The sequence below is a fragment of the Pygoscelis adeliae genome, unplaced genomic scaffold (assembly GCF_000699105.1).
Source record: "Pygoscelis adeliae isolate BGI_AS28 unplaced genomic scaffold, ASM69910v1 Scaffold4, whole genome shotgun sequence".
Classification (NCBI taxonomy): domain Eukaryota; kingdom Metazoa; phylum Chordata; class Aves; order Sphenisciformes; family Spheniscidae; genus Pygoscelis; species Pygoscelis adeliae.
Window position 1 is genome coordinate 9,742,063 of NW_008824986.1, and position 27,428 is coordinate 9,769,490.

Genomic DNA, 27,428 nt, shown 5'->3' on the forward strand with positions numbered 1-27,428 from the left:
TTTATTCACAGTTTCAAGTCTGAAAAAGATAATACTGTTCTTGATCAATTCAAACACAGCTAAAGCCATTCACTTTCTGGGGTAAATGAAATCCCAGTGATGGCTAATATTTGCAAGAGTCTTGCATCAAAGCTAGAAAGGCACACATTTTTGTGCAGGGTAGTAACTGTAATAAAAGCAGTGTGTCCGTGTGTCCACATATTCAACAGAAATTTCCTTGTACAGCTTTGGTTCATGTTACCAGTTAAAGTGTTCCAATGAAGCCTTGCTTACAAAGTATGTTTCATTAAATATCAAACCAGAGCAACTGTGAGATTACATTTTTTATGCAAAACATTTATATCACTGCAAAGCCCATTACCTGTTAGAGAAAAATGGTGAATTTCTCCAACATAGAAACATAACGATTTTTTATCCAGAACCCCAAATTGGCATTTCAAACAAAGAAACACTAGTAACCGAACCATTAGAGAGTTATTAGAGGATAAAAAGGAATTCCTGTTCTTTCCCAGATGTACAATGTAACAATGTAGGCAGTATTATCACCTTCAATAAATACAAATATCACATGGGAAAAATTACCACTGATCCCATGCATAGCAAGGCACTGTTTCTGCTGTTTTGCAGCACTTCAGTCACTGAATTCCTCCATTACTAGCTTCGTTATTTTGAGTCAGCTGTTCCAATAAATTTAAGATTACCTCTATTCGTTCTAGTAGAGTCATACTTTTGTTAGCAGTTGCACGCAACAGCAGGGAGTAGACTTGCTTGTTTGTTTTAAGAACAACTTCTTCTTCATTAATGCCCCTAAAAAGAAAAACAGATAATACAAACTATTAACCTGACCATAATATTTTATTCTGCAAATTATCAAAACATTTATTAAGTAACAGCACTGATGACTATCCCTGTGAAACCACATGGCTGGTGTTTTGATTTGAGTCTCCGATTTCCTTAGTTCCTATTTCCTACCATTTCACAGCACTGCTGTCAGAGCCTCTTTATACTACAGGAGGGATGTTGCCTTCGTAAGGCACAGCGACCTGGTTCAGGAGGTGTTCCAATTTTTATTCAGCTCCAGTCTGGCCATTTTATTAACTCATAATCCCAAGTCACATCATAAACCCTCCAAAATCCAGGTCTCCATGCCAAAACTCTGTATTTTTGTCTAAGTTAGTGTCTAATCTGATCATGCCAAATGCAAACAGACACCTGAACACTCAGGAGACGCCGTCTATTTGCTCCCGTGCCATTGCCTGCCGTTAGCCTTCCCCTCTAAACCACTACGGGCATCGTTTTCCCGTTCAAGTCTGAAGCCCATGATCTGCCCTCATTCTCTCAATTCCATACATCTAAGCTATTTCCCTATGATAAGAGACTTTTCCATGCTCAATACCTCTACGCAAAAGAGCTTTTCCTCTTTTGCCAGTCTGCAGTCTAAGCTCCCACCAATTTTCTCAATTTGACAAATATAATTGTAAATCAGTTATCACACACGTGCTGGCATTCTGCGTCAGCGCTGTCACCCCTCCTCTGCCACATTTAATGTCCAAGACTAATAAATAAGTGACCCAAACTAGAAAAAAGAAAAATAAAAAATGCTGCCATTGAGATTATAAATAAATCAAGTGTGTATGTGAGCAAGCAGCAGTCAGTTTAACTGCAAATGCTTCAGGAATTACCAAGAAATGGTGAAGCAAATTAAATTCATAACACTTGGCAGAAAGCAGACAGCTTTATTTATTAAGCTGAACAGGTAGTCAATAAAAAAAAAAAACACTGAAATGCAAAATATTTCCAGGATAAGTTACAAGAATTCCCAGAACGAAGTATTACTTTAAATTACTTCTTTCCTCCGATGTACATAGCCAAGTTCAGTTACACTTACGCATTTCACTTTGAGGGTAAAACTCTGATTTCATCCAGCTTTACTGCTAGTCTGAAAGTTTCACTATCAAACATTAATTTTACCACATGTTCTCCTGTCCTCTGCCAAAGTGCATCAGAGACCCTGAAATAGCATTTGTGAGCTCCAATTTCCTCCCTTTTCAGCCTATTATTAAAACAGAAGGCAGACGTTATCTTCTTCTACAAAGCAAACTGAGGAAACGTATGCCAGATGTACACAAGGTACTAGAGAGGTTAAGCGAAAGGTAGTTTTAAGCTTAGCCTCAATCCACCATTGTTTAAAAAAGTTTAACATGTTATAGCAACATTCCCATTTCACAGTATTCAAACTGTAACACGTTCTCTATATGGAATCTTCAGTACAAAACCCCATTCAAGAGAGACAATGATGAGAAAGTAAACTGAGGGGGGGGACGGGGACGACACCCACAAAACAAAAAAAACCCCAAGCGGTTTTTGTTTTACAACACTTACCCATATTATGAGATAACAGAACTAAAACAGTTTACTCGGTTACTTGCACATCTACTTGGTTACATACAAATTATACTTTGATCCTCTGCATTTCATATACTCAGATTGCCACCTTGTGGAAGCTCTTTTTTTAAAGAGTGAAAGCACCGAACAATGCACCTAAACCACTGCTAAGAAAGCACACAGGCTTTCTTCTTGTCTCATGTTTTCCTATTTACCAGTCTCCTACTATCAGCAGGCAACTTACTGTGCAGAATGAATTCATTTCACAGTTTACTTTTAGCAAAATAGCACTTGCATCAGCAGTGCTTCAATCTGAAAAACCATTAACACAACTTCCAACAATAAAAGAATTCTCTAGAACTATATACTAGAACTAATGACACATTTTCATAAATTAACTTTATATAACATTAGAAACAGCAATAGCATACTGCTGTAGCTTCTGCAATCAAACACATTTGCTGCTGCTGGAATAAAAGGTATTTTCTGGATCCCAAAAGCAACACCACACACATTCAAATCTAACCAACAGAAGCAATAGCGGTGTAAGGAATTACACTGCCACACCTAATCCAAACAACACTTCAAGGTCAACACAAAAAGGAGAAGCCACATTTGTTCTGAATCCCAGCAGCAAGACAGAAGATTATTTCTTCACTGCACTCCATTAGGCATCAGAAAATTCTCTAACGGCAGTGAGTATCTTCCCCATATACATCCCTCTCTATGATGTGCCTACATTTATTCTCAAGTATTTTGCTTCCTAAACTGTGCTGTCTATGATATATTTTATCATCAAGATATATCAAAAGATCAGCAGTACACAGTAGTTTCTCCCCCACTAACTTTCAAGTGCTCCATCACAGATGAAGACCAATGTCAGTTAAGATAAAGGACACCATATACATGTACCTCATTTCCTGAACAAACAGTTTGATTAAAAAAAAAAAAAAGCAAAAAACAAAACCAATGAGAAGTATGCAAGCAAAATTATGGCAGTACAAGTTAAGCTGCTTTGTGTGTGAATTTACACCTATTAAGGGCATAAGATTTATATCCTCTAAAGGGTAAGTTAGATATCACAGAGCATGATAAAGCATCAGTGATTCATAACTGTACCATGCATTTCAGATGATGATTATGAACTATTATTTTCCTATTTGAATACAGCCATTCAAGTCTGACTTTTTTGTCCTTGCTCAGTCCTGGACTGCTATCAGGAAAAAGGAGAGAAAAAAGCTGCCTAGACACACTCAGTAAAGATATTTCTTGGTCATTCCCTCAATTACACACAAAAACACAGAAAACGTGCAAAATTTAGACGATGAAGTCGTATCTTGGCTCCTTTTCCACACAGAAGAGTCATCTCCATAAAAGAATAAATATCACACTTTCTTGCATGCTTAAGAGTACATAGTTTGTACAGATTTATGGATGAGAATCACATCTATGCACGCATATCAAGGTTCAACTTACCCAATTTTTTTTTTGGCTGAAGTTAACAATTTAATGGATTGGAAGAGAAGGAATGACATTCTGGACTCAAAAATACTAAGCAGTTTCAATACTTCTTCTTTGTTAAGGCCAGTAGAGGAATCATTAGGTGACACATTCTCAGCACTACTTTTATCCTTGCTTATCTACAAGAAGAGAAAAAACAAAACCCATTTTGCTCAACTCCACCATTTAAATGCACTTCAATTAAGTCAGACAACCACACTTGCAGGTTAGCGTACTTTTTACAGGAGTGCTACCGACACCACAATTGCTATGACACCCTGTTTATGAGGCTTCAGTAATTAGCTCATATCCACACCGTACACAAGTTATGCCAACTGCCAATGTTGTACATATATATAAATATAGTAATTTTTAGTTACCAAAAAAAAAAAAAAAATCAGGAAATATGGACTTGACTACTCAATCTGTTGCTCAAATTGTCAGCAAGGGATGAACACGTATCAGCATATATTGCAAGTCATTATTTATTTAGGCATCAAGAACCTACTAACACTAGCTACAGATAACCTTCCACATTTCAATATTTCAATATTAAATATACTATATAGAGAGAATTCCCATTTATATTGTACATACATTCCTAAGTTCTTCAAGAAGAGTTTTAGGGAATAATACAGAGTTCCGCAGAACCCCATTCACTCAGTCAGTCAGTCTACATCCATATACACACATGTTTTAATCCATCTCCGATGAATAGTTTGTTCTAGAGTAAATTTTTTATCCACTTCCACTTAAAGGCTAGAAGTGAACTGCAACAGGTTCAAACCCTGTCCACACTATTTAAGCAATTAGCTCTACTGAAAAGTAACCAAGCAATATCTTAGTTGCCAAATGACCAGTGTTATGTGAATGCAAAAGATACAATGGAGCAGATAAACGAAAGTCAAGTGGTCTGATTACCTGTTCACTTTCTGCCACAAGCTCTTTCCTGATGAGCTGGAACGCACCCTTGGTTTTTGCCATTATATCTAGGGCCCCAAACAAAGTCTTTAATTTCCCAGCAGTGCTGTTCTGACCTAAAAAAAAAAAAAAAAAGTAAAAATCAAGGACTCGAATGTCTTACGTTACAGATTGCACTTTTTCTTCCATCCAAAGATTTCAAGAGTTCTCACAAGAAAACCGTGTACTGTCCTAGTCAACTGGAAACCAGCAAGATAAAAATGTCTCCTCCCTCTTGAAGAAGATTCTATTCTGTGAAGCAGATTACTCCTGCTCTCATACACAAAGTTATCTAAAAATGAAATTAAATAGGTAAAGGTAGTTTGGAAAGCTGTTGTAGTAAGACAAAGCTAGACTTACTCGCCATCTGGAATTCTGCTAATGCCACCCTTTCCAGCTGCACACGAAGGAACTCACAGGGTGCATCCTTTAAGAGTTGGAAGAGTCGTACTGCTTTACTATAATGAAGATCAGCAAGTACACGGTGTTGTTTCCTCAAATGTTCATCACCAACCTGCACTCAAAGTAGGGTACATAGTAAATCCCAGGTAATTTGTATGTTCATGAGGTAATCATTAGAAAAAAAAAATGCTTATGGACTACACGAGCTACCAACAATCATTCCCCAGCTCATTTCATAATGGTTCATCTAAATGTCTACACATTTCTAGACTACATCACCAGCCTGCCATCTTTGAAGCTATTATAATTTCATAGCTAATGCTAACAAATTCACATCAAGTGGAACTAAGTTAATCATAAAGAGTAATAATTTGGAAAAAAAAAAGTCAGAAAGCAACATGCAAGTCTACACTAAGGCTTTAATAAATCATATGCTAATGTTCCAACAGAAGGCTGCCTGCTGAAGTATCAGAAGAGTGGCTTGGAAGCAAAACCAAACCAAAGAAAATATTTATCATCAATGGCTTCTGTTATGAAAGCATGGAATTACTTAGAATAGACAGAACAATAAAGCTCAATACACTCTATAAAGGACAGACTGCTCTTGAAAGTAACATTGTATTTCACAATGATTTGCAAGTAAACCACTTCACATTTCTTCCGTTAAATCATTTAAATAAATATATCCCAACTACAGGTAGAAGGATAAATATCAATCTCCACACACATTGGACATGTTAAGTACAGAACCTATACAGAAAACCAAAACAGTTTGTACTAATACCTGGTTTCTCAGGCAACTGTGGTACATTGAAGCAAGCCTGTGGTGGATGGTTGCAGCCCGATATTGGCAGAGAGGCTGTCGTGCAGACACTGTATCAACATCACAATATTTCAAGGACTTCATCATGGCTTCACTAACTTCCTTCTCTATCTACAAGATAAAACAAAAAGATGTAGTGTGATTGCTTTGAAACTAGAACACCACTATGTGCAAGTGTAAGGATTAAATCTCTATTTGTAGCACTATCTTTTCATTAAGCAAAACCTTAAAAATGTGAATGACTAAACATTTTACGGTTTGCAAGAACTACTTCACAAGAGTTCTTCAATCTAATAAAGGTTTACAAGTTATTTCAACATCAATTTTGCTCACTGATTAGTTTTTCAGGAAGACAACAGCTAGCTTATTTTACCAGATGTTGTCACAAATGCTCTTCATTACCTGCTCCTGAGCCTTTCGAGACAGTGGAGCATAATCCTGCTGTAGAGTTGCCATAGTGAAATACGTAGTAGACAGCTCCCAGTTCACAGAATCCCAAACAGCTGGATGCACATCTCTCTTACCTAGTGATCTTAATGCCTTCAGATAGTAGTCAATAGCCTACAGATTATAAAATAATACACATACATGGTTACTGCTTTACTCGTTCTCAAGGAAGCATTCCAAAATAATCTCTGAGCCTTCTTCAGTATTTTTCTTACACCCATTTTGGTCGTAACTTTAACCCTGACCATGCATTCCTATCTCCCTTGTGTGTGGTATTGCAGTCTGTTAAACATCAAGATCTGAATGTCACAGCACTTCATATTTCAGAGCAATGGAATCAAACCTCAACAACAATACTGAAGCCTGTACAGTGAGGATTAGGATAATGTGAAAGCAGGAGAGGTATCCCAAGTTATTACATCAAGACTTACAGATATTTACCAATACATTTACAAATATTCTACGGTAAAAGGCATATTAGGTTATGGGCCATTCTAAAAACAGTACAATGTTACCTTATTATAATAAAGGGCCTCTTCTGGGGAAAACTCTCTTTTGAAGTCACCTTCAGTTGCACAGTGCGCTTGAGCACAAATTCGCATCAGTCTTCCTGTGTTGCACAGCAGAAGAGCAGCATTGGTTGCATCATCAATTGACTCAAAATTCTGAATTCCTTCTTCGAAGCAAGAGAAGCTTTTCTTCCAGAGTTGCTGCTCTGTCGTCGATACATTTTTACTCACTAGGGTTAAGACACAAGGCTTACGATCTCATTCAAATTCTTGAAAGATACTGAACAAACATTTCCATTATGTTCTTTTTCTCGTAAAAGACTTTTTAGAATTTAAGGGTGGTAAATGATTCTGAAGACCCAATTCGTGGAAAATACTCTTAAGAAAACCTCAAGCATGAAAATCTCAATACCTAAAGTGCATTACTACACATACTACACTTTCAAAAGAATTGTGATAACATGACATAAAAAACAGGGGAATTAACAGGATAGAACACAGATTTGTTTTTTCACCGTTATATTCAGGGTATTGCAGTTAATTCTATAAACTTACAATATGAAACAAGTAAAAAGTGACTTTTACAGACAAGTAAAATTCAGTATTTGAGCTTTGACTTCAGCTAAACAGCAGTTCTGCAAAAACACAGGGATTATGAAAAATTACAAAATTAAAAGTCCAACCCCAAATCCTTCATATATTAATTGGACAGAGGTCACAGAAAACAGCTGGTATTTGGGAGACTGGACCTGTTTACACTGAACCACCAGCATCTAATTTGTTTACAAGTAAGATTTATATAAACCAGAACAAGACTTTATTGGTTTTGCTCTCAAAAATAAAAACCCAAACACCTTACCCTACAAGGAAGCTTAAGCAACCTCCATTTCCTCAAAAAAACCCAACAAAAATAAACCGGAAGCAAAGCTTCCAAGGATTTACTTACCAAAAAATTCACAGGCTGACTTAAGCTTATGCTTGTTCACACCGGGCTAAACCAAACACATCAAGAATGCAACAAGCCCTCCCTTTTATAACGGAGTTGGTTTAAAGTTTCTACCACGTTTTTTTGAGGGCATTCTACACACTTGAAAATAATTTCTCCAAAGCTATAGATTCCATTATTCAGTTTAGGCTCAATTAAGTACAGTGTACAAGCCACAGTAATCTATTGTAGACAAATATTTACAATGGACATTGAAGTTACATAACATCAATTACAGAAAAGTATTTATTATCAAGCTCTTTAAATGTCTTCTTTATAATCAGAAATACTCAAGATTTCTCACACTCAGTGAAAATGATCATTGTGGTAACTCCACGAAACAGTAAGAAGTGGGAGGAAAAAAAAAAAAACTACTTGCCAACTCTCTCAGTCTGCACTGCAGCAGCCTGGTTCATGTAAAACACGCCAATCTCGTTCCTGATATTACCCATCCTCTTCAGTACCTGTATACGCTGCTCTGGATTTTGGTTTTTTAAATTACTGAAAAGTAGAATTTCATAAGCTGCTTCATAACATTTACAGCTGATGGAAAGTTGGCATTCCAAGTCTGTAGACAAGTCAGTAGCCCAGGCAAACACTAGAAAACAAAATGCAAAGCCTGCATGTCAAACAGTATTTCCAAACAAACTTAAATATGCAATGGTCATCATTTTGGGCATTCTCCTCTAGACCAAGTGTAAGACCCATGTCAGAATGATCCCACAATTTCTACAGATAAGCACGGTTTACCCATTACTTAAACAATTACTGCCTTTATTTATTTTACAGCTTCAGGCATGTCATACAGTATCTTGACAACCTCCTTGCATATGACAGGCACGATAAGCTTTCTCTGAAGAAAACAGAACTGAAGTGTAATAAACCCTCCTCCAGAAATGATACTAGTGCATCGTTTTGAGGAAGCACAATGAAATTACTTACGTCTGTCGTATAACTGAATTATGGCAGTTACAGCAGTATCATACCTTGGCACCTGGATTCTCTGTGAAGACTGTGTAATATTTCCTGATCTTCTTTTGTCTGGTAATTATATTCTTCAAGATATGCTGCTCTGTTGTTTGCATTTTGAGCAAGCATTAATTGGATATCTCCACAAAGGGTTAAACACTGACAAAGAAATACTAATACTTCAGGAAGCATGCTGGCACAGAGACAACAGTAGGTATCTATTAGAAGAGGGGAAAAGAAAAGAATTAAGGTTTGACACAGACTGACAATATAATTGGTTTTTATGTTACCTGTCACGCTTATTCTCTGTATGCAGACAACACATGATCTTCTAAGAAGAACTAACCTATTTTAAACTCCACACAGCAACTATGACTCCACACAGTTTCAAAAGAGCAACTATGTTGTTCAAGATGAGCACTGAATCTGATAATCACAAATGCTAATCTTAGATTTGTCTAAAGGAAAACTGACTTTCTACAGATTAACTCAAGTGAGATATAGCCTGAAAAATTAATTTCCAAAAGGTACAGTTTAAACTTGATTCTCACATCTTTAAAAGACTGAAAGTTGAAGAATGCTTTGAGTTATTGATAAGTATATTGATGCTTTATGTTAAGATCAAGTGTTCTTGCTTTATAAGGCCCCCCCGCGCCCCAAGCCCTACAAATATGGAAGCAAAATAGCAGTACTACAGTATTAAGCTAATGGCATTTTCTGATTAGCTATTCTCATTATTGTAGTAATATTCTAAACAGCCTGATTTTACTTCCTTTATTTTCTTCAGTAATACTTGAAGATTTATTTCATTTTAGAGGAGTATCCAATTCAGTTGATGAACCAAGTTTGGTATTTCTGAGAGTCAGGAATATTTTTAAATGAAATGGGAACCACCAGGCATTTCCAGGGAAAAAACATCTGCTTGCAGTGATAGCACTTAGACCACAGAATACTATCTTGGTCTTGGCACCAGGACCGACTCTCCCAACTTCAAGTGCTCTGAAGCTCCAAATCTGCACTCTTAAGTTTCCCAATCTGTCAAAATGGGAGCACCTTTCTACCAAAGACAAGAGTTATTCTTACTACAGACTTCCCTCCCGAATAGTAAGCTAGACAGTTTAACTAAACACATGGTTGTCAGAGTTGTCACTGCACGCCACTAGGATAAATCATGCACAAGAGAAGTATTTGATATCGTGAAAGGTATATACAGGCAATGGTACAGATGACAAGTACATTCCAGCAACTTACCATGGCACTGTAAAGCCAGCTTGATGTATCGTAATGCTCTACCATATTTCTGTAGAATCATAGCAGCATCAGATAGGACATAATAAGCCTTTGATGATTTCAGAATGAGCTGGAGTTTCATTTTATATTGCCACGATCCAGGAATCATTCCTGACTGACTGGAATGCTTACCTTTCTGAAATGAGCCCACTGTAACACGAACAGAACCTCATCAGTAAATCTCATCTCCGTAACATATGCCAGAGGTTGGACTAACTTCATCAGTATACATACAGAATGTAAATTGCCTTATTACAGCTCTGCACAAGTAGAGTTATGCCAACTTGTCTGCCGCTACATTTTTCATCTGCAAAATGGACCCAATACTTGGAACTTTTCCATGTACTCCACCTGATAGTGGGATGCTCGAATACAGTGAGCACAGTGACAATGCAGCTAACCTCTCATACTTTAAACAGCTTTTGAAATATGGGTGCAGTGGCCAAGACTATTCCATTAGGTAGCAGTAGAAAAGAACGGGAAAGCCACAGGCATAATTTGTCATGTTCTCCACCAAATCCTTAGGATATATGCTCTGTTTCTGTATGAACAGTCTCAAAGTGAGAAAGCCTCCATTTTTGGGTTTAGCCTCTAGCACAGAAGGAACTGGATAACCTGGTCCTTCCCGCAAGGAAAACCAACGTCTTTCTCATACTAGTTTCAAGACATCCTCAGCATAAGATTATGAAGGTTCCTTCTTCGATGCTGCAGTGGTTATGGAACCAGAACGAACAGGTCACTGACTTTGGGCATACCAAAGGACAGAATTTTGTCCTGACAATATTTGCACACAGAAATGAGTCTCTTGCTTACAGGTGGACCTACAAGGCCTGACTTGCAAGCCCACTATCTTTAGTAAGTTCTAGAAGAACCACATGTTTATGTTAGGACAAAGACAAATCTAATACAGTAACACCTCATGCACTTAAAGACACAGAATGCACATATACTGTATCTATGTACTATTCAGAAGTAGTTCTCTTTAAGAATTAAGAGTACTTATCCTTTCTATACGTATGTAAACATAAACATCTAGCAGAGAAACTACATAATTTGCATCACAGAAAACAAACCAACCCACATACTGGAGAAGTAAAAATTTCTCCCTTACGTTTGAACTATTTTTCTCTAGGTTGAATTCAATCCTTATGACCTAAACAAGTAGCATCGTTGCTACTTCAGGGAAGAACTCCAGCACAGCTCCAGAAATCAATTAAAATATTTTTTTTCTGACCTGTGCAATATTTATCTCCCCCAACCCCCAGGAAACACTTGTTTCTAAACAGAAAAAGTTAACATGCTGACATTTTCCTTGCTAGCTGGCAAGCAGCTGCAATGTGTCATCAGCTCCAAATTGTGAAGGCAGAAGACAAGAGCCTGGATGCAGGAGAGCTGAAATAAGCCCATTGTTCTTGCTGAGCTGACCCAGGTAAAATTTCTCAGTAGATCTTGGTAACAATTAGTCTCACAGTCCATATTAACAGTACTGCGCAGAATTTATGCAAGCTCAACACAATGCAACTTTCTGATGGAGGTTTTAAATTCTGTGGTCCCATATCTGATAAAAAAAATAAGAAAGTATGCATACATCTCCAGGTCATTGACATTCAAGAGACAACCATACAATTGGAAGTGAAACATGAGAACACTTAAATGAATAACTCAAAACTGAACTTGCTTATTATTTAGAGATTTTCAAAGGGGGAAGGGAGGAAAAAGGAAAGAATAAAGAATTGTAAAAATATGCAAGGCTTTAATTTCTTTCTTATGGGGCTTTCTTATGTTATGCTTATAGGGCTTCTCGCCCTGCAGAGAACTCTACTACTTTCAGAAAAGAGTCTTTCCTACACCCTTTTATGGCACTCCAGAGAAAAATAAAATACACAGACTATAGTCTGAAACTTCTGGAGTTTGAGTATTTAAGCAAACAAAACATCTTGTATTTGCTGCTTCCTTTCACAATTGTAGAGGTACAAGAAAAAAACCCAAAATCCTAGTTAACATTTTATATGCAATTCAGCAGCAAGGATAGTGTAGGATAAAAACCTGCCAGAAGTAAGAAGTTCTTCCAGAAAACTTCCAAGTCACAAAAAAAGAATGAAGACTGTTTTAAAAACAACCCATACAACTTATGGTGCTCCACATACCAAACCCCAAAATGCTGAGCCCTTATGGAAGTTATCTGCAAGCCACATCTAAATAGGGTCCAGTAAAATTGTGTTTACTAATAAAAGATGTTTTGATATGCAAAATACCCCAAATGAGCTATTCTTTTCATATTTAAAAAGGCACAGACTGTTCTCCAATTTTCAGTATACTACTTTTGCTTATGCAATAGTGTAATTAGTGACGTATATGTACACCGTTTTGACAATCAAAATAAAGTAGCAGCAGTTTGTGTTGGCACTGGAAAGGTCTTATTTGCACAACAATACAGCTTACTTTTATCTAGAAATAACGCCATCTGTTTTTCCAGACACTCGGGACCACCACTGGTGGATTCATCTTCATATTTCAACGGGATTGGTGTGCTGGGGTCAGCTGCAGGAAGGTCACCCTCTTTTTTAACACTGCTGTCAACAGACTTCAAGCCCTGCAAGAAGTAATTCACCTTGAAAGCAATATTTAGCAAATACAGAATACATCAAGAATTGGGTACTAGGTGAAACATCATTAGAAAGTTGATGGTAAACTTACCTCCAGGACATAGTTGAGCACTAGCCTGCAGCGCTCCTCAGTGCCATGGCAGACAGGAAATGCACAACTCGGCTTCATTGAGGGGAGCAGCAGGGAAGGAATAAGAAGAGAATAAACTTTCAACATACGAAATGTCAAAATTACTGGCTAGAAGACACAAATGAGAGATAGCATTAAGGAAACCTGTTAATGGAACATCCGAACTCTATACTATAAAGTGTCACAGCATTTCATTCCTTTATCTCAGTGAGCGATTCATATATCTGGTCATTTCCACTTTGGTCTCTCCTGGTAATCCCAAAGACAATGCAAAAAGGAGAAGAGTTGAGATGACTCTATTCCATAACACTAATTACAAAAACATCCACAGATGGTCTGCAGTGCAGACCTGGGAAGATAAGCAGATTCAATTCTGTACAGAAATCATTTCCTCAGCCTATACATCAAAGTTGCACTTTCATCACCTTTGAACAATTCAATGCCTTGTTTTTGTTTTGTTTTGTTTTTGAGGGGGGTGGTGGGGTGGGGTGTATTTTTGTTTTCTTCTGGGGTAGAGTAGAAGGGGGAGAAGAAAGGGAAAATGAGTGCTTCTGCACCTGTACAAGTTGTTGTATTTTCAGCTGATGGACCTTGAAGTGTTAGAAATTAAGACAGCAATAAGAGTTACAGATTTTTTTAGGAAATCTTGTTCTTTGCTACTCAGCACAGACGTTAGAAAAAAGGTTTAGCTTTTGACCAATGAGAGTTATTTCATAATCATATCCATATATAGGTAAGACAAGCAAAACATCAGAAGATAAGTAAAATGCTATGAACAGTTTCTTCACTGATCATCCCAGTTTCTCACATTCCTCTATTTTGTTTCAATAATAATGCACAGAAAGTGCAATGAAGGTAGCAGCATTACACTTCTGTTGATTTGTTTATGAAGAACATGTATGTCAATGAAGTTTCAGGAATACTATGGTTATGTAGCCAGCTGTCCCCTTAGATACAACATATACACATGTGCAGAGTAAAGCTTCATCTCTTTTTTAAAATCAACTATAACCAAAATTTCAAGGAAATCAAATTGCTGCATTCTGACCAGTTACCTTGGAAAGACAACTCTGTGGACATGCAGTAGCTGATGCTCCCAGAAAAAAAAAAGTTAATATTGCTCCAGAAAAAAAATACTAAGATAACCTAGGTATCCACAGAAACTTGTGGTCATCTACAGCTCTTACACATGGCCACAATTGACAACATTTTCTCTGCTGCTGTGACAGGAATAATTTTTCTGTAGCCAGCTATGCAGAATCATGCCATAAAGGACACGTGCAAGATGGTAGGGGAAAAATCTACATTAAACCTGCTATACTGTAGAATTCAAAGACCTCAAATTTTATGAGCAGCTCATGAAAAGTTTCTTTCCCCTACTGCCTCATGCTTCAGTTAACCTGAAGACAAACCTAACAGGTAACTGAATTTCAATAACAAACCGTGCTACATGAACTGAATCTTTCAAGAAAACCCTTAAAAAATTCCACAATTTCACTTACACGTATTCGATGAACAGACTTATATTTTTCAGGTACTGATAGCTCTCCAACAGATTTGATTACAGCCACTGCTTTATTGTCATCTGGTGGATCAGAGCTGTTACTGTAAGAACCATTTTCATCACTGTCCGGCATTTCTTCCTCTTCCTCGCTATAACTTTCATCAGAATTTCCATTTATAGGGAAGTCTGTACTGTCTTCTTTTTTAGGTTCATCCAACTGAAAAAGCTCTGACAACATGTAGTTTGCTGAAGCAATAATCTTTTTAAACAAGAGAAAAAAATTAGTGATTTATTTTCAACTTAAATTTTTCTTTTGAGAGGCAACATCAATATAATTTGTCTTAGAATAAGGAGTAAACAGTACATGCAAGTAGGTATTCGATAAGCTGTAAATACAACCTGTACCCACTGTATGACCATATGTTTGAGCACTGAATTTTTAGCAATATTTAAGAAACAAATCACTGCAGACAGTATGTTGTCAACCACCCGTATATGGGCATGCAGCCCCTGCAATCAAGCTTGTCCAGACTTGGTCTCACCCCCCACCTTAGAAGGTCTTCATCTCCTGTTTTGCAAGTGAGGGTGTAAAGGTAAAATTGGGGAATACAGGCCACCTTGGCCCAAGACAGCTTTGTTATTTTCCTTTAAAAGAAAAATAAATAAATAAGGGCAGCTCTTGATCACCCTATTTACTTCTTTTGAGCGGCACCCTAATAACTCCTTGTTTATTCACATCTTTTGAGTTTTACAGATTCTCTCAAACTGCAGCTATGCTGCCTTCCAGAGAAGCTTTTACCTTCTCCACTTCTGTTCTAATTCAGGCAAGAAAGGTAAAATCTGCCGTAAGAAAAAAAACAGCAGCTACCTTCTTAGTTGACGGTAAGGAGATATTTACCCTTTCTCTTCTCTGGACTGCTGTCATATGGAGAAAAATGAGGAAGTAATGAAAGCTATGTTCTGGTAGGGCTAGGCATTCAGGGGTCTGCATTTCATTCCTTCCTGCTTCTTCAGTTTATTCCTCTATATACTTTAATACTATACACTGCCAGAGTTTCAAAATACATTGATGAATGAAGAGATATTAGATACAAGCATTTAAAAGCTATCCTGTAGCAGCAGCAACATCCACAGTACTAAAAATTTAGAGCATCAATTTCAACTTCTCAAAAACAAAAACCCACCAAAACTGACAACCCAACACATAAGAGATTCAAATTGAAACTCAAGAGGTCAAACAAGACACCAGGGCACAAACAGCATATACTTGGAGAGGTAATTGTAGCTTGCTTTTTATAGTGAGAAAGGAAATAAAATTATACAATGTCAGGAGAAATAAAACACACACTGGTGATAGCCTAAAACAAGTGGCATTCCCCCCTGCTTCAGTTTGGTTTTATACAGAAATAAAAAGCCTTAAGGCAAGACAGACCAAAGTTCAACCTCATTTCTTGCCTAACTGTACTACGCAGTCCTGTGCATGTTGCTCTGTAACCTCCCCTCCTTCCACTCAAAAGGAAAAGAACACAAACAGCTGGAAGCAACCTGGTCCAGCATCAGACTGCACCCCAGAACACTTCAACACTCGCATCAAAGACTAAGCAAGATGAGAAATATGTATACGCACTATAGGCACACATACATACACTTTTTTCCCTCTAACTTTAAGAGAAGTGCTTAGAGAAAAGATTATTTTGGAACCATAAACACACCTAACAATTAAGCCAGTAAGAACAATACAATAATCCTTACAATAAATGTTCAGCCCTTTTCTTTCTACCTCAAGTTTACTTGAGAATTGTACTCTTGCTCAGACAGCTCTCACACTCCTATCATGAGGAATTTTGACACTAAGAGATGTGTGCTAAGAAATTTGGATCACATCCAGTTTAAAAAAAAACAAAAATAAACCAAAACCAAACACAGAACACGCATACATGCCTTAAAGTGACCTGCTTTCGGGCACCTGGTCCCCAGATTAGAATTTTATATTAAGTGCTTAGGCCCCACCTTAAATTACTGACTCTTGTCCAGGATAATGCAAACACTAAGTAATAGCTTTCAGGCTTGAACTTTTGGATCTAGGCACCTTAAGAAGGATCTGACTGCCAAAAGACTTGCATTATTGCTTCACGCACACAGAGAGTGATTATGACAGGACATAAGTTCTGGAACACGTTTTTACGGTGAAATCTCTTGCTTTCAAGATGCCTTTTTTCCCCAATGCCAAGTGAGTGTCGAGTGAAGGACTTGCAATTAACTCCTCTGAAATTCACCTTGGGGATATCAACTCCTGCATTTTACTTCCTGAACATTCTGAATATAAAAAAGGGTCAAGAATCATTTCTAAAACACAGCAATAGGGTAGCCAGGGGGTAGGGGGAATAAAAAAAGAAAATCAGTCACATAAAAAAAATTGTGCCCACATTCCTTTCTTCCACTTCCCAACATCCTCTCTACTTCTGATTGTTCAAAAAAGATACTACATTTAATGCCACTGAAGCCCTCTATTTAGGACAGCATGGTTACTTACAGTTCCTGGTTCTGGTAATAAAAGGCACATTCTAGCTCCTGGTTCTGCTGGAGTCTAGTGAGACTGGACCAGAATACAGTCCAGCAATTCTGTACGAAGCGGAACTGAGATACAAGTTCTCCACAGCAGCAATGCTGTATCACGTAAGCTATGTTAAATAACTTCACATCAGAACAGCAACCTTTTGGCATTAGACATTTGTCTGAACTGCCAACCAAACAACATTTTACACTTCTTGTGTATTGTTGGAGGGCTTTTTGCAGAGGTGTTAAAAAAGAAAAATCCCAGAAAATCAGTTATTCTACCAGGCTGCTTTCTGAACCAATGTACAACTGCTGAGAAGGCAAAGGAGGCCACCACTGTGCAGGAGTATGAACTCAATTAACAAGCTCAAATAAGCACTCTCTCCTACCCTACTAAAAAGTTGCTTATGGAGTTAAAAATCCCATCTAGGAAAGGGAAAAGGATTCAAGCCTGATCAAGTTTAAAAGAGAATAAAAACCAACTGGTAAAGAATGAGTATTACCTGTTCTAAAAGCTTGTAGATCACAAGAGGCAAATGAGAGAAGGATCTTATGCAAACAAAAACATAATTTTCAAGAGCTTCTAGTGGGATTTTGAGAGCTTTCCACAATTTTAGAAGGAATCTACAAAATACTTATTAATTTAGTTAATATATGCCATATCTCCTCTTGTAATCCATTTTAAATACATTTCAGATTTTTCACATCACATTTTTGGGATCAATTTTCAGTTGAAACAGGCTTAAATCTAGACCACTTACACGTAAATTAAGTTATACTTTGGATTAGATTTCAGTTTCAGTACAGATATTTCTTTTTGAAATTTATGATGTGTTGCCTATAAATACTAAAAATGTTAAGTTACCATGTTAACGTACCATAGCCTGCATAAAGCAGCTCCTGCCCAATCAACTTCCAAGCCTCCTGCAGTATCCCAGTTTACTTTTTTGCTTAAACGCACTGATACTCCCTTGTACCATTCTGAACCTACAGATTTCTCAATTTAAGATAAGGAAGAGACTGTGAATAGACTCGGTCAAAATACCAGTGAGAAAGCAGCAACACTCCATTATCTTCTGCAACTAAAAAGGAAGCTAGCACATCTAGCTAGCAGCAGTAATACTTAAGTTTAAGACATACACACCTTCTTTACCTCCCTAAACTTTAATAAACTGCTTGTCTTTCAGAGCAATTAGATTCCTGTTTTCCTTAGAAGAGAACCAGAATCAAGTATGTGGAATAAAGGAGGTCAATACAGCTTCATCTCATTTTTCATTACTTTTCTTACTGGTTCTGAAAGTGCAGAGCATCTCAAGGTACTGATGGCTGATACAATAGTCTAACGAAGAGATCAAGACTTTGAGGTTCTTTTTCTGAGCCTCCCACAGAATAGTTGAGGTTGGAAGGGACCTCTGAAGACTGTCTAACCCAACCCCCTTGCTCAAAGCAGGTTGCTCAGGACCACGCCCAGTCGGATGTCAAAGGATGGAGACTCTATAACCTCTCTGGTTGACCTGTCCCAACATTCAGCCACCTTCAGAGTAAAAATGTTTTTTCTTATATTCACATTTTACAATATCTAGCTAAGGTCTGCTTCAGTGTCTGTGCAGCTTCCAAACACAGAAGGGCTCTTTGGAAATGAGAGCAAAAGAGCAAACGTAATGACAAGTTCTTTTTTAGAGCAGGACAGAAGACTCGTGCAGAAATGGGGGTCAGTGAAGGTACTAATTAAAAAAAAAAAAAAAAAGCTGGTGTTTCTTTAAACATAAATCAATTTCTAAATTTATAAATAAATTTAAATTCTCTCCCTTACAGAGGGAGGAGGAAGTACCACACAAAATATAACCAGGTGCATTATGGTAACAGCATTTCCATTATATTTACACAAAGCTACAAGAAAACACGTCATTCTTACTTGAGGATGTCTGCCATTGTCCAGTAACTTAAGACAATTAAGGAGCAACGTTCTGATAGTGCCATAGTGTTTCTTGTTCTGGTTTTTCTTCAGCATCATATTGCAAGCAACTCTAAAAGAAAGTTAAACAAAATAGTAAATCCCTGGATAATTTCTTTGTGCTAGACGAAAAAAGCTTTAGACAATACTACTGCAAATGTAGATCTCCCAAACTTTATCATGGGTCTACAAAACTTACTCAGTAAGAGTGTAGTTTACATGGAGAAATGGTGAAAAGGAGAAAGTCTGTTTTGATTTAGTGGGACTGAGGCTTACCAAGCTTAGGTGTAAAAGAAGATTTTCATTTCGTGCACTTTCATTTCATCATAATTTTTGGTCTGTATTCTTAACAAATACAACTGCACCAAGAATTAAGTATTACAACAAAAATTACAAAAACTCACTTGTATAGAAGAATTGCCACTGGCATTGTAAAAGGGTTTTGGTATTTGTCTTCTGTCTCTTCACAAAGGGTGGTTAGGTCATAGAGCTTTACTATATCACTCCCACTTGCTGAAAGTTAAGACCTTTCATTAATCAACATGACATTAACATAAATCTTTTTTAATTGTTCTAAATCTACTTACCCTTAAACAGCCAATAAGTATGTCCTTCTTTGGTGCAATTTGATTTCAGAAAAGATAAGATATTTTGAGCAATATCTTTTATCACTTTGGTAGAAAAATTAGAGTTTTCCAAATTGGGAATATCTTCAGTCTTTATCATTTCATATTTCTGCAAGGAATATATGTTAAAACTCAAGATTAAGAGGGTTCTCTGCCACCTACCCTCCCAAAATCTATGCATCAGTGTCTCCTATTAACTGCTAAAAGAAAAAAAGGCTACTATTACTATCCAGTGTCATGATAAATTGAGGTAATTGCTATGATTTGCTTTAAAAGCAAGCACATCTTGATTACTCAATAAAAGCGTTAAAGAGGACTCACTTCTATGACAAACATGGTAAAGTAAAAGGAGAACAAGAGGTGAAAAAATGGTGCAACATCTAACTATTACTTCAATGAAAACTAGCCAGCCTAGTAAGCAACTATATGCTACCAGGTACAACAGAAACTCAGCTGGTATGTGTGGTCTATTGTAAAATAGTAAATATAAACAAAGGTTTAAAAAGCATGCATCTATCCTGGCAAGTGAACACTACAGATTTTAAGATGTAAGAAACTGATGTATTTCTGCTGCTACATTTTTTTATTTTTGCCTTCATTCATACATTGGGGGAAGTAGGAACCTTGCATGCATGGAAGGGAGAAAAAAAAGAGAACACAGTATTTTTGGATGACTGTTGCAAGCTGTGTAGACGCTTCTCATTCTGCAATAAAGGATTCTTGTAATCTTTTTGTCAGAACAGTAAGATTAGAAAGAGACCTGTTACAACCGGAGCAATTTCAGAAACTGAAGAATGGATGAACTAGGCATAATGCAAAGACACAGACTTACCTGAACAATTCCATTAACATGAAAGCACATCACAAGCTCTGGTACATTGCATATTAAGTTGTCCAACCAATAGTCAATTCCTGTTAGCACATTTATTGGCTTGTTGTTATCCCTAAAAACAAACATTTCTAGTATCATTTAAGTCTTTATTTACTCTTCAGAAAATATTAGGGATGTTTACTAATGGGATTTAGATTTAAACCATCTGAGAGCAGATGGATACTAAAACAACCATTTGTGAATCGTTCTATTTTAAAGAGGCAAACAAGGAATTATATCAAATGAAACAGATGTACTGATCTCTCCAATAGAATACACTCACATTCCCTCAGCAGTTTTGAATTTTTGCCCACACTTATACTGAAACTTTAACGAGCTTGAGACGTCACATATTACCCAGATAACAAGTACTTAAGAAGTTCTAAAGGAATAGCAGTATTAGCTGCAACTAATTATAGCGCAAGCCTTCTCCCAGACCTTCCATTCCTTGCAAAGCAATGTACTGTTAATTCCTAGACGCGTCTTAAAGAGATAACAAATACATCAAGCAAGTTTCAAGTTTTTGCTCATTCTTTGTCTACACATAGGCAGGAACAGAAAAAATGGTAATCAAGTGATCAACATAAAGTATTAGTGAACAGTAAGACAGTCAGAACTTAGAACTACTATAGTCACAAGTTTTAAGTACTTACGAAGTGCCTATCTAGCAGTTATTGAAACTCAGAATCCCAGTAAGAGAAATATTACTGCCCTCTTATAAAAATAGCAATAGAATGAAATTAAGGACTAGATGTATTGAAGTGTTTTAACACTCAACATTCACATTGAAGTCAGGAAAGGTTGCAAACCGTCAGTACTTTCAAATAAAGATTTAGTTACAGAGCCAGAAAAAGCAGCAGAGCATCTCAAGTCCCAGTGCAGTGGTACAGCTATGGGACTGTTTCTGTTTTCCAGCGCTTTACAATGCCACCACCATTTAAGTCTAAAGCATGAGTTTTATTCTTTAAACTGCATGTAAACATTAAGAGTCATCCAAACAAAATGCAGGTAGCTAAATAGGAAGCAAAGCAACAAGTCAGTCAAGGCTGACCTATATATCTCATTAACCTTAAAACTCACCTGAGACGCAAGCTCACAGCAGGGTATCTCCCACCTCCAAATATAGGCATATTTGATCCTACTAACATGTGGATATCTTCAAAGGTCCACAAGATATTACGAACAAAGTCATTTTTAAGTCCCTTCATTAAGAGGAAAAAAAGGTCTATAAATCACTATTATAAAACATGTTCTCTATGACATTCTGCGGAATTATGAGAAAGCAAGAAGCAAAAGCAGCAAATAAAAGACAGCACATAATGAACTATGCTATGCATTCACATTAATTTAAAAGACTGAGATCACAGATGCCACAAAAGCTACTTCTACAGGGGGCTTAGTTTTTCTCTTGGTTCCAATTTAGACCAAATTTTAAAATGTTTGACTAAATTGGGGGTTCAGTGTTTGAGCTCAAATTTCACATATAGCATACCTGACTGTTTTCCCCGTCATTGAACAAAGTAGTCAGGTTTTGTTCTTTGGGGGCTGAGGCCACATGCCCCACTATATATGAGGGTTCAAGAGGCACACTTCCCTGTGAAAAGCACAAGGATAAGGAGTGATTCTGCTGCTGAGGTAAAGTTAGGCCATTAAAAAAAAAATAAATCTGAACAACAAAAGCATATAAGGGAAAAACCTTTACCTCTAACATCTTTAAATAAGTATGTATTAAAAGTACAAAAAGCCTCTAGTCAGTGACTAGAATGCTTCTTTTCTATAGCTACTACCAAAATTTTGTACTTTATATTCTCATAGGCTTTGGAAAGAAATCAGAAAATTTTTACAGAAACACTTTATTATCCCAGGGTCAGCACCAGATTGTCAGTCTCCAGAATGTAAAACCTCTATCCTGATGCCTTATTTATAAATTAAAGAAAATGACGCTGTACAAATGTGCAACAGCTTCTTTATGATAAACAATCTGCTGTATTAGGCAACAGTTCCTCGAGAAGGTGGAAGAGAGAAGTAGTCCTTTTCCTAAAAGCTTTCAAGTACTGAAACATTTCTCCACTTTAGAATATTACCACACCACAACACAGGCAGTTACAGTTTTATGGATAATGTAGGTTAGAGCCTTCCTAAGCTAGCTGACCAAGTCATTTGGCATACCAGTTGGTAATACTGTCTAAGCATAACTATAGCATCATTATTACATTGATGTAGACTGAATAGAACAGATCTCCCAATCTCTCAAAAATTTAATCAATTCCTGTATTATGTTACTCAAAAACCACAGGAATTAACAGTTTTCATAAATAAGCTTAGCCACAGACCAAAACTCTGGATTAGGGCCTAATACTAATCATAGTTTGATGCTATAATTACTATAAACATCTCTCCCTTCCACTTGTGTAATCTCATAGCAAGTATTTGTAAATGTTGCTTAACTGTTTTGCAAACATTTTCACAGATCTTCGTCTTCCTCTTCACCTAATAAATTCAAGGCCACAACAGATTCATTTTAATGGCAGATTTAAAAAGAAAGGCCAAAACCTTAGGCTTCCATACACACCTTCTGAATATCAGATTTTCCTACTTTTAGGTAAGATGACTTACAGATGACTACTCCTAGCCAAATGTTTTGTTTCTCAAAAATGCATAGATAAGTATGTATTTAGTATTATGGTGACAGAAAAAATATTTTCTGAAATTTGGAGCTCTGAAACACTGGCATAAGCTATACCACACGTACTGCCAAATCCTTCTAATGCCTTTGTTCACTTCTTTCAGCAAAGACTACTGCAGCAGCACCTTTGAAAACCTTTCTTTATATATGTCTCTACAAAAACTGAGGTGTCATTTAAAACATTATATACACTAACCTGGTTAGAGGCACCTGGATCTTCAGATAATGAAGAAGGCATTTCAAAAGGAGCTGGCCAGGAGGCCCTTCCTGCTTCATCACTCTCACCTGAAACAGGATCCTCCTGGTGTTGTTTTGAAGTGGAAGGAACAGGCTGAGCAGCTCCATCACCATTAATGCTGACAAAACATTAAAAATTTCAGTCAACAATATGCAAACAGAATCCATTTTAGAATTGTTATACTTAATGCACTGTTCTCAAAGAATGGCTTTGCTAATATGCTACAAGATTGCTATATTGACAAGTTGCTCAAACTCTTACAATATTACAGCAGGTGTCACGATCTACCTTCCGCATTTTAAGTTGTTCTTCCCTCAAACCCAGTTCTCAGAAGGAATGTTGAGATATACAGTTAATTAAGTCACCCTGTTTATTTTATGCTTTAATACTTAAAATGCTTCAATTCCTGTTAAAAACATTTACATGTTATTTCTCGATTTCATCCCTCAATTTTCTCTGCCTAAGTATAAATCAGTAAATAAGACAGACCATAATGGAATTTTAACATTTACTTCAAGACAAGAAACCAGGCAAAAGTAAGTGGTACAGAATTCAAGATTCATGCAGACATAAGGTTACCTGTAATACAAAAATTTAGAAAGTATAGCCTTCTGGTACCAATGTTCTTTACTCTTCTTTTTTCGTTGCCACTTCTGATCAATCAGCCTTTGATAAAACTCTTTCAGCCACGTCCAGTCTCCTGTCTAGGCAATACCATAAATATGAAATTAAAGTCAAGAAGCATCTACAAAGTAAACCAAGTGCCTTACTAACTTATGAATACTCATCCACAACAGCAAAAAAACCCTCAACCCCCCCAAAAACAGAAAATAACGTCACAGCTAAAGCCTCGCATTCGTCCTTTATTGAAAATGTATCTTCTAGAAAGTTACGTTCTTACTGAAAAGTTGACTTCATTAGAAAGTCAGACACATGGTAAGAGATTACACAGTAACAAATACTTATTAATAATAAAATAGTATAGCAATACTGAAGTAATTACAGGAATGTGGGACATGGAATTTTAATCCTACAATACCATAAATATAGGACATCAGATGCAGTTCATGGGTAAACCTATTGCTGCAGAACACAGCACCTTTTGTACTCGCATATGGTTCTCAAATTTTGATGCATACATGCTTTCTTGCTAGCTACACTATTCTTGAAATAATGCATTTTGACCATAAGACGTACTTAACAAAAAACAAATGGTTAACCTGAGATGATCTCATGAAGAGTTCTTGAATATCTAGCTCATCCAACAAAAGTGTCCGCCCAATGCGATGTACTGCCATGCTCACATGTGACTTGCTGTAAGGTATCTTCAGAAGTTTTTTAATATTCTTGCAGGAGAAAAGAGAACAGAGATTATATTCCATATAATTATACTGCATTGTAAGACAATTCTTAGGAAATTGTAAGCAAAGAATACACTACTAACATTAGAGAGGCATGGGCAGGCAAATAAAACCTTACAGTGCCAGTGATTTTTAAGGCGGCCATTCCACAAGAAGTTGCATTTGTTGAGGTCAGAGAACATGAATGACAGTGATAAAGAGACCAAGGAGTCAGTATAAACCACATATATGGTTTAAACATGATCTCTCTTTGGATCATCACAACCAGGTATCATCAAAAGTGACAAAAAATGCAAGTGGATGGTTTGGATTTTAAAAGCTTTATCTTCACGACAGGAATACCAACACTTTGTCAGATATCCAGAGGAATCTGGACAGAGATCGAAGTCCGAATAAAAATCTGTCAAATATGTACGTTTCCTCTTCTGAATAGCCTCATCTGAATTCTGTAGGTAATACCAGCACCAAAAAAGCTGGCAAAAATCAGAGGGAAGAAGAAGGTTGGAGGGGGCTATCTCTTCTAGATAAGAATAGAAAAAAAGTCATCCTGAGAGTAGTAATTTACATCAAAATAACCAATTTCAAACACACAAGACAACTACATTGCAAGACTGATGTGTTGCATTCACTAAACTGCATATTTTAGCTGATGATTATTTGTAGAAATCCACAGGAAATATGGTTTTATCTATACATTTCTTACTCAGTGATCACAACTCCCTTAAATGACAGAGCAAAAGTTAGGTGATCTGTTTGTGTTTCACTAGGCGATTTTTATTTTTCCTCAAAGGGCACAAAGATGACAGAAGCCACGACAGTATCTTAAAATAAGGTTTATACAACATAAGAGTTTGAATGATGGAACTTAAAAATTTATACACACCTCTGAATCAGACACAACATCGACATCATTTCCAACTGAGTCAATGAAGTCATACGCCATCCCAAAGCTATAGAGAAAATATTACAAGTTAAGACAAATGCAGTGTGACAGTAAATAGAGATCTCTTTCTCCAAAGCTTATTAAAACTTTGAAAGCTTTTTCTTCATCAAAAGAAGAATCTAACTAAACATTTTCAGGTGTAACGATCTAAAGTTAATTAACAAAACCATTTTGACATTCTACAAGTTTTCCAAAGATATCATTGGAAGTGCTCAGATCCAATTTCAAGATGTTCTAAAATGTATTTTAAGTTTTGTTGAAATCAAGAAAATCAGAACTATTTAAAGGGTTTGTTAAGACAGCTATGGGAAATTAGAGAAATTGATTTTTTTTTTTTTAACACTAAAAAGGAGAACAGTTTTTCAAAGAGTTTATCTTTAAGGCAATAAGCACGTTAAATTCTTTCATTTTAGCAGCTGTCATTTCATTTTACCTCTTATTTATGTTTTCTAAAACTGGCCTACATGTTTTAACAAACACATCCTTGTATCTTCATCCACCCTTATTAAGGCCTCTTTAAATTACAAGCTATTAAATGAGAATATTTCAATGTACAAATCATTCTTTCAAATTAAACCAGATATTACTATAACCCAACCAAATACATGATGCATGTCTGAAGTTATACTTTCGCTATTAGCTTTTTAATATTGACACTAGAGACAGAGAGATTAAACTGCCAGCCTCTGTTTGACAAACAAACATAATATCTAAAATAAACAGGAAAAATTCATAAAGCCCTGAGAAGCATGTTACCCTACTCAAAAATGTACACCTCCTAAAAGAGATTATGAGGATTTAAACACAGACCCTCCACAAACTGTTAAATTTCACTAACTAGTTGACTTAGTGTGAATTTGCTTGCTCAATACAGGATTTAAGCCTCCTATTTATAAACACTCTGAAATCAACTCATCCAACTCTAACAAACATCCATACTGAAAGATAACACTGCTTTGGTTTTGCCCCTTATTTCACCTTCTGCATTCACTCTTGACATGACTATGAAATTTCTTTTGCCATTAGTTAGCCAGGTCAGTTTCTAAAGATGCAGAAGAGCTACAAATTGGATTTGTAACTTTCAAGGGGAACCACATTTTTTCCATTTTCACCTGTTATCAAAAGCAGAATGGCTGGCTGAACCAGTCTAGTTTGATTTTGGCCAACCGACAACAGCCAACCAGGGAAGAACATGAAGTCAGTTTGACAGTTTCAGGCAAGGTGTCAACAAGCACTTGAAAAAAATAATAATCAACAGCATTACCAGCATCATTAATCATTTACAAAGACGACAAGATTACAGCATACAGGCAAGAACTAAGGATGAAAAAGTAGAAGGAGAATGGTTAAGAAAAAGCAATAGCTAGTTGCTATGGTAAAGTCCATACTTTATACTTTGAATTACATAGGGTCCAAGTTCACTATTAGAATTATTCTTGAACGCCTAGAAAAAATAGAACCTGCTGTTATTTACCTTGAAAATGGTTTACTTTTTTTGTTGTTGCCAAGAATGGTTGTACCTGCTGGTCCCAGCTTAGCGCTTTCACGTAACCAGTTGGCAGGTGGAAGTTTCAAGTCTGTTTTCTCCTGAAGACGGGCAAATGCTGCTTGCGGTGGGGCAGATGAGTATTTCACCACAGCACTGCTTTTCACTTCATTGCCTCCAAGAAACAATACCGACCC

The 27,428-nt window shown here is 36.7% G+C and overlaps 1 protein-coding gene across 2 annotated transcripts; it reads right to left on the minus strand.

Annotated features, from left to right (window-relative positions):
• EDRF1 (erythroid differentiation regulatory factor 1) lies at positions 1–27,428 on the minus strand. 2 transcript variants are annotated; one of them, XM_009325864.1, is made up of 24 exons: positions 27,220–27,428; positions 25,686–25,752; positions 24,662–24,787; positions 24,021–24,145; positions 23,400–23,559; positions 22,010–22,111; positions 21,598–21,719; positions 20,479–20,590; positions 19,608–19,755; positions 19,425–19,533; positions 18,982–19,093; positions 14,509–14,769; positions 12,968–13,039; positions 12,713–12,863; positions 10,232–10,420; positions 8,998–9,198; positions 8,391–8,609; positions 7,033–7,256; positions 6,473–6,631; positions 6,032–6,181; positions 5,206–5,359; positions 4,807–4,922; positions 3,862–4,025; positions 1–807 (listed from the first exon to the last, which is right to left on the minus strand). In XM_009325864.1, exons 2-24 carry the CDS (start codon positions 25,743–25,745, stop codon positions 636–638), a joined length of 3,408 nt encoding a protein of 1,135 aa, XP_009324139.1. In that variant the 5' UTR covers positions 25,746–25,752; positions 27,220–27,428; the 3' UTR covers positions 1–635. The 2 variants fall into 2 exon arrangements, with proteins under 2 accessions (XP_009324139.1, XP_009324138.1); XM_009325863.1 differs by lacking the exon at positions 1–807 and adding an exon at positions 1,515–1,576 and having other exon boundaries at positions 27,220–27,302.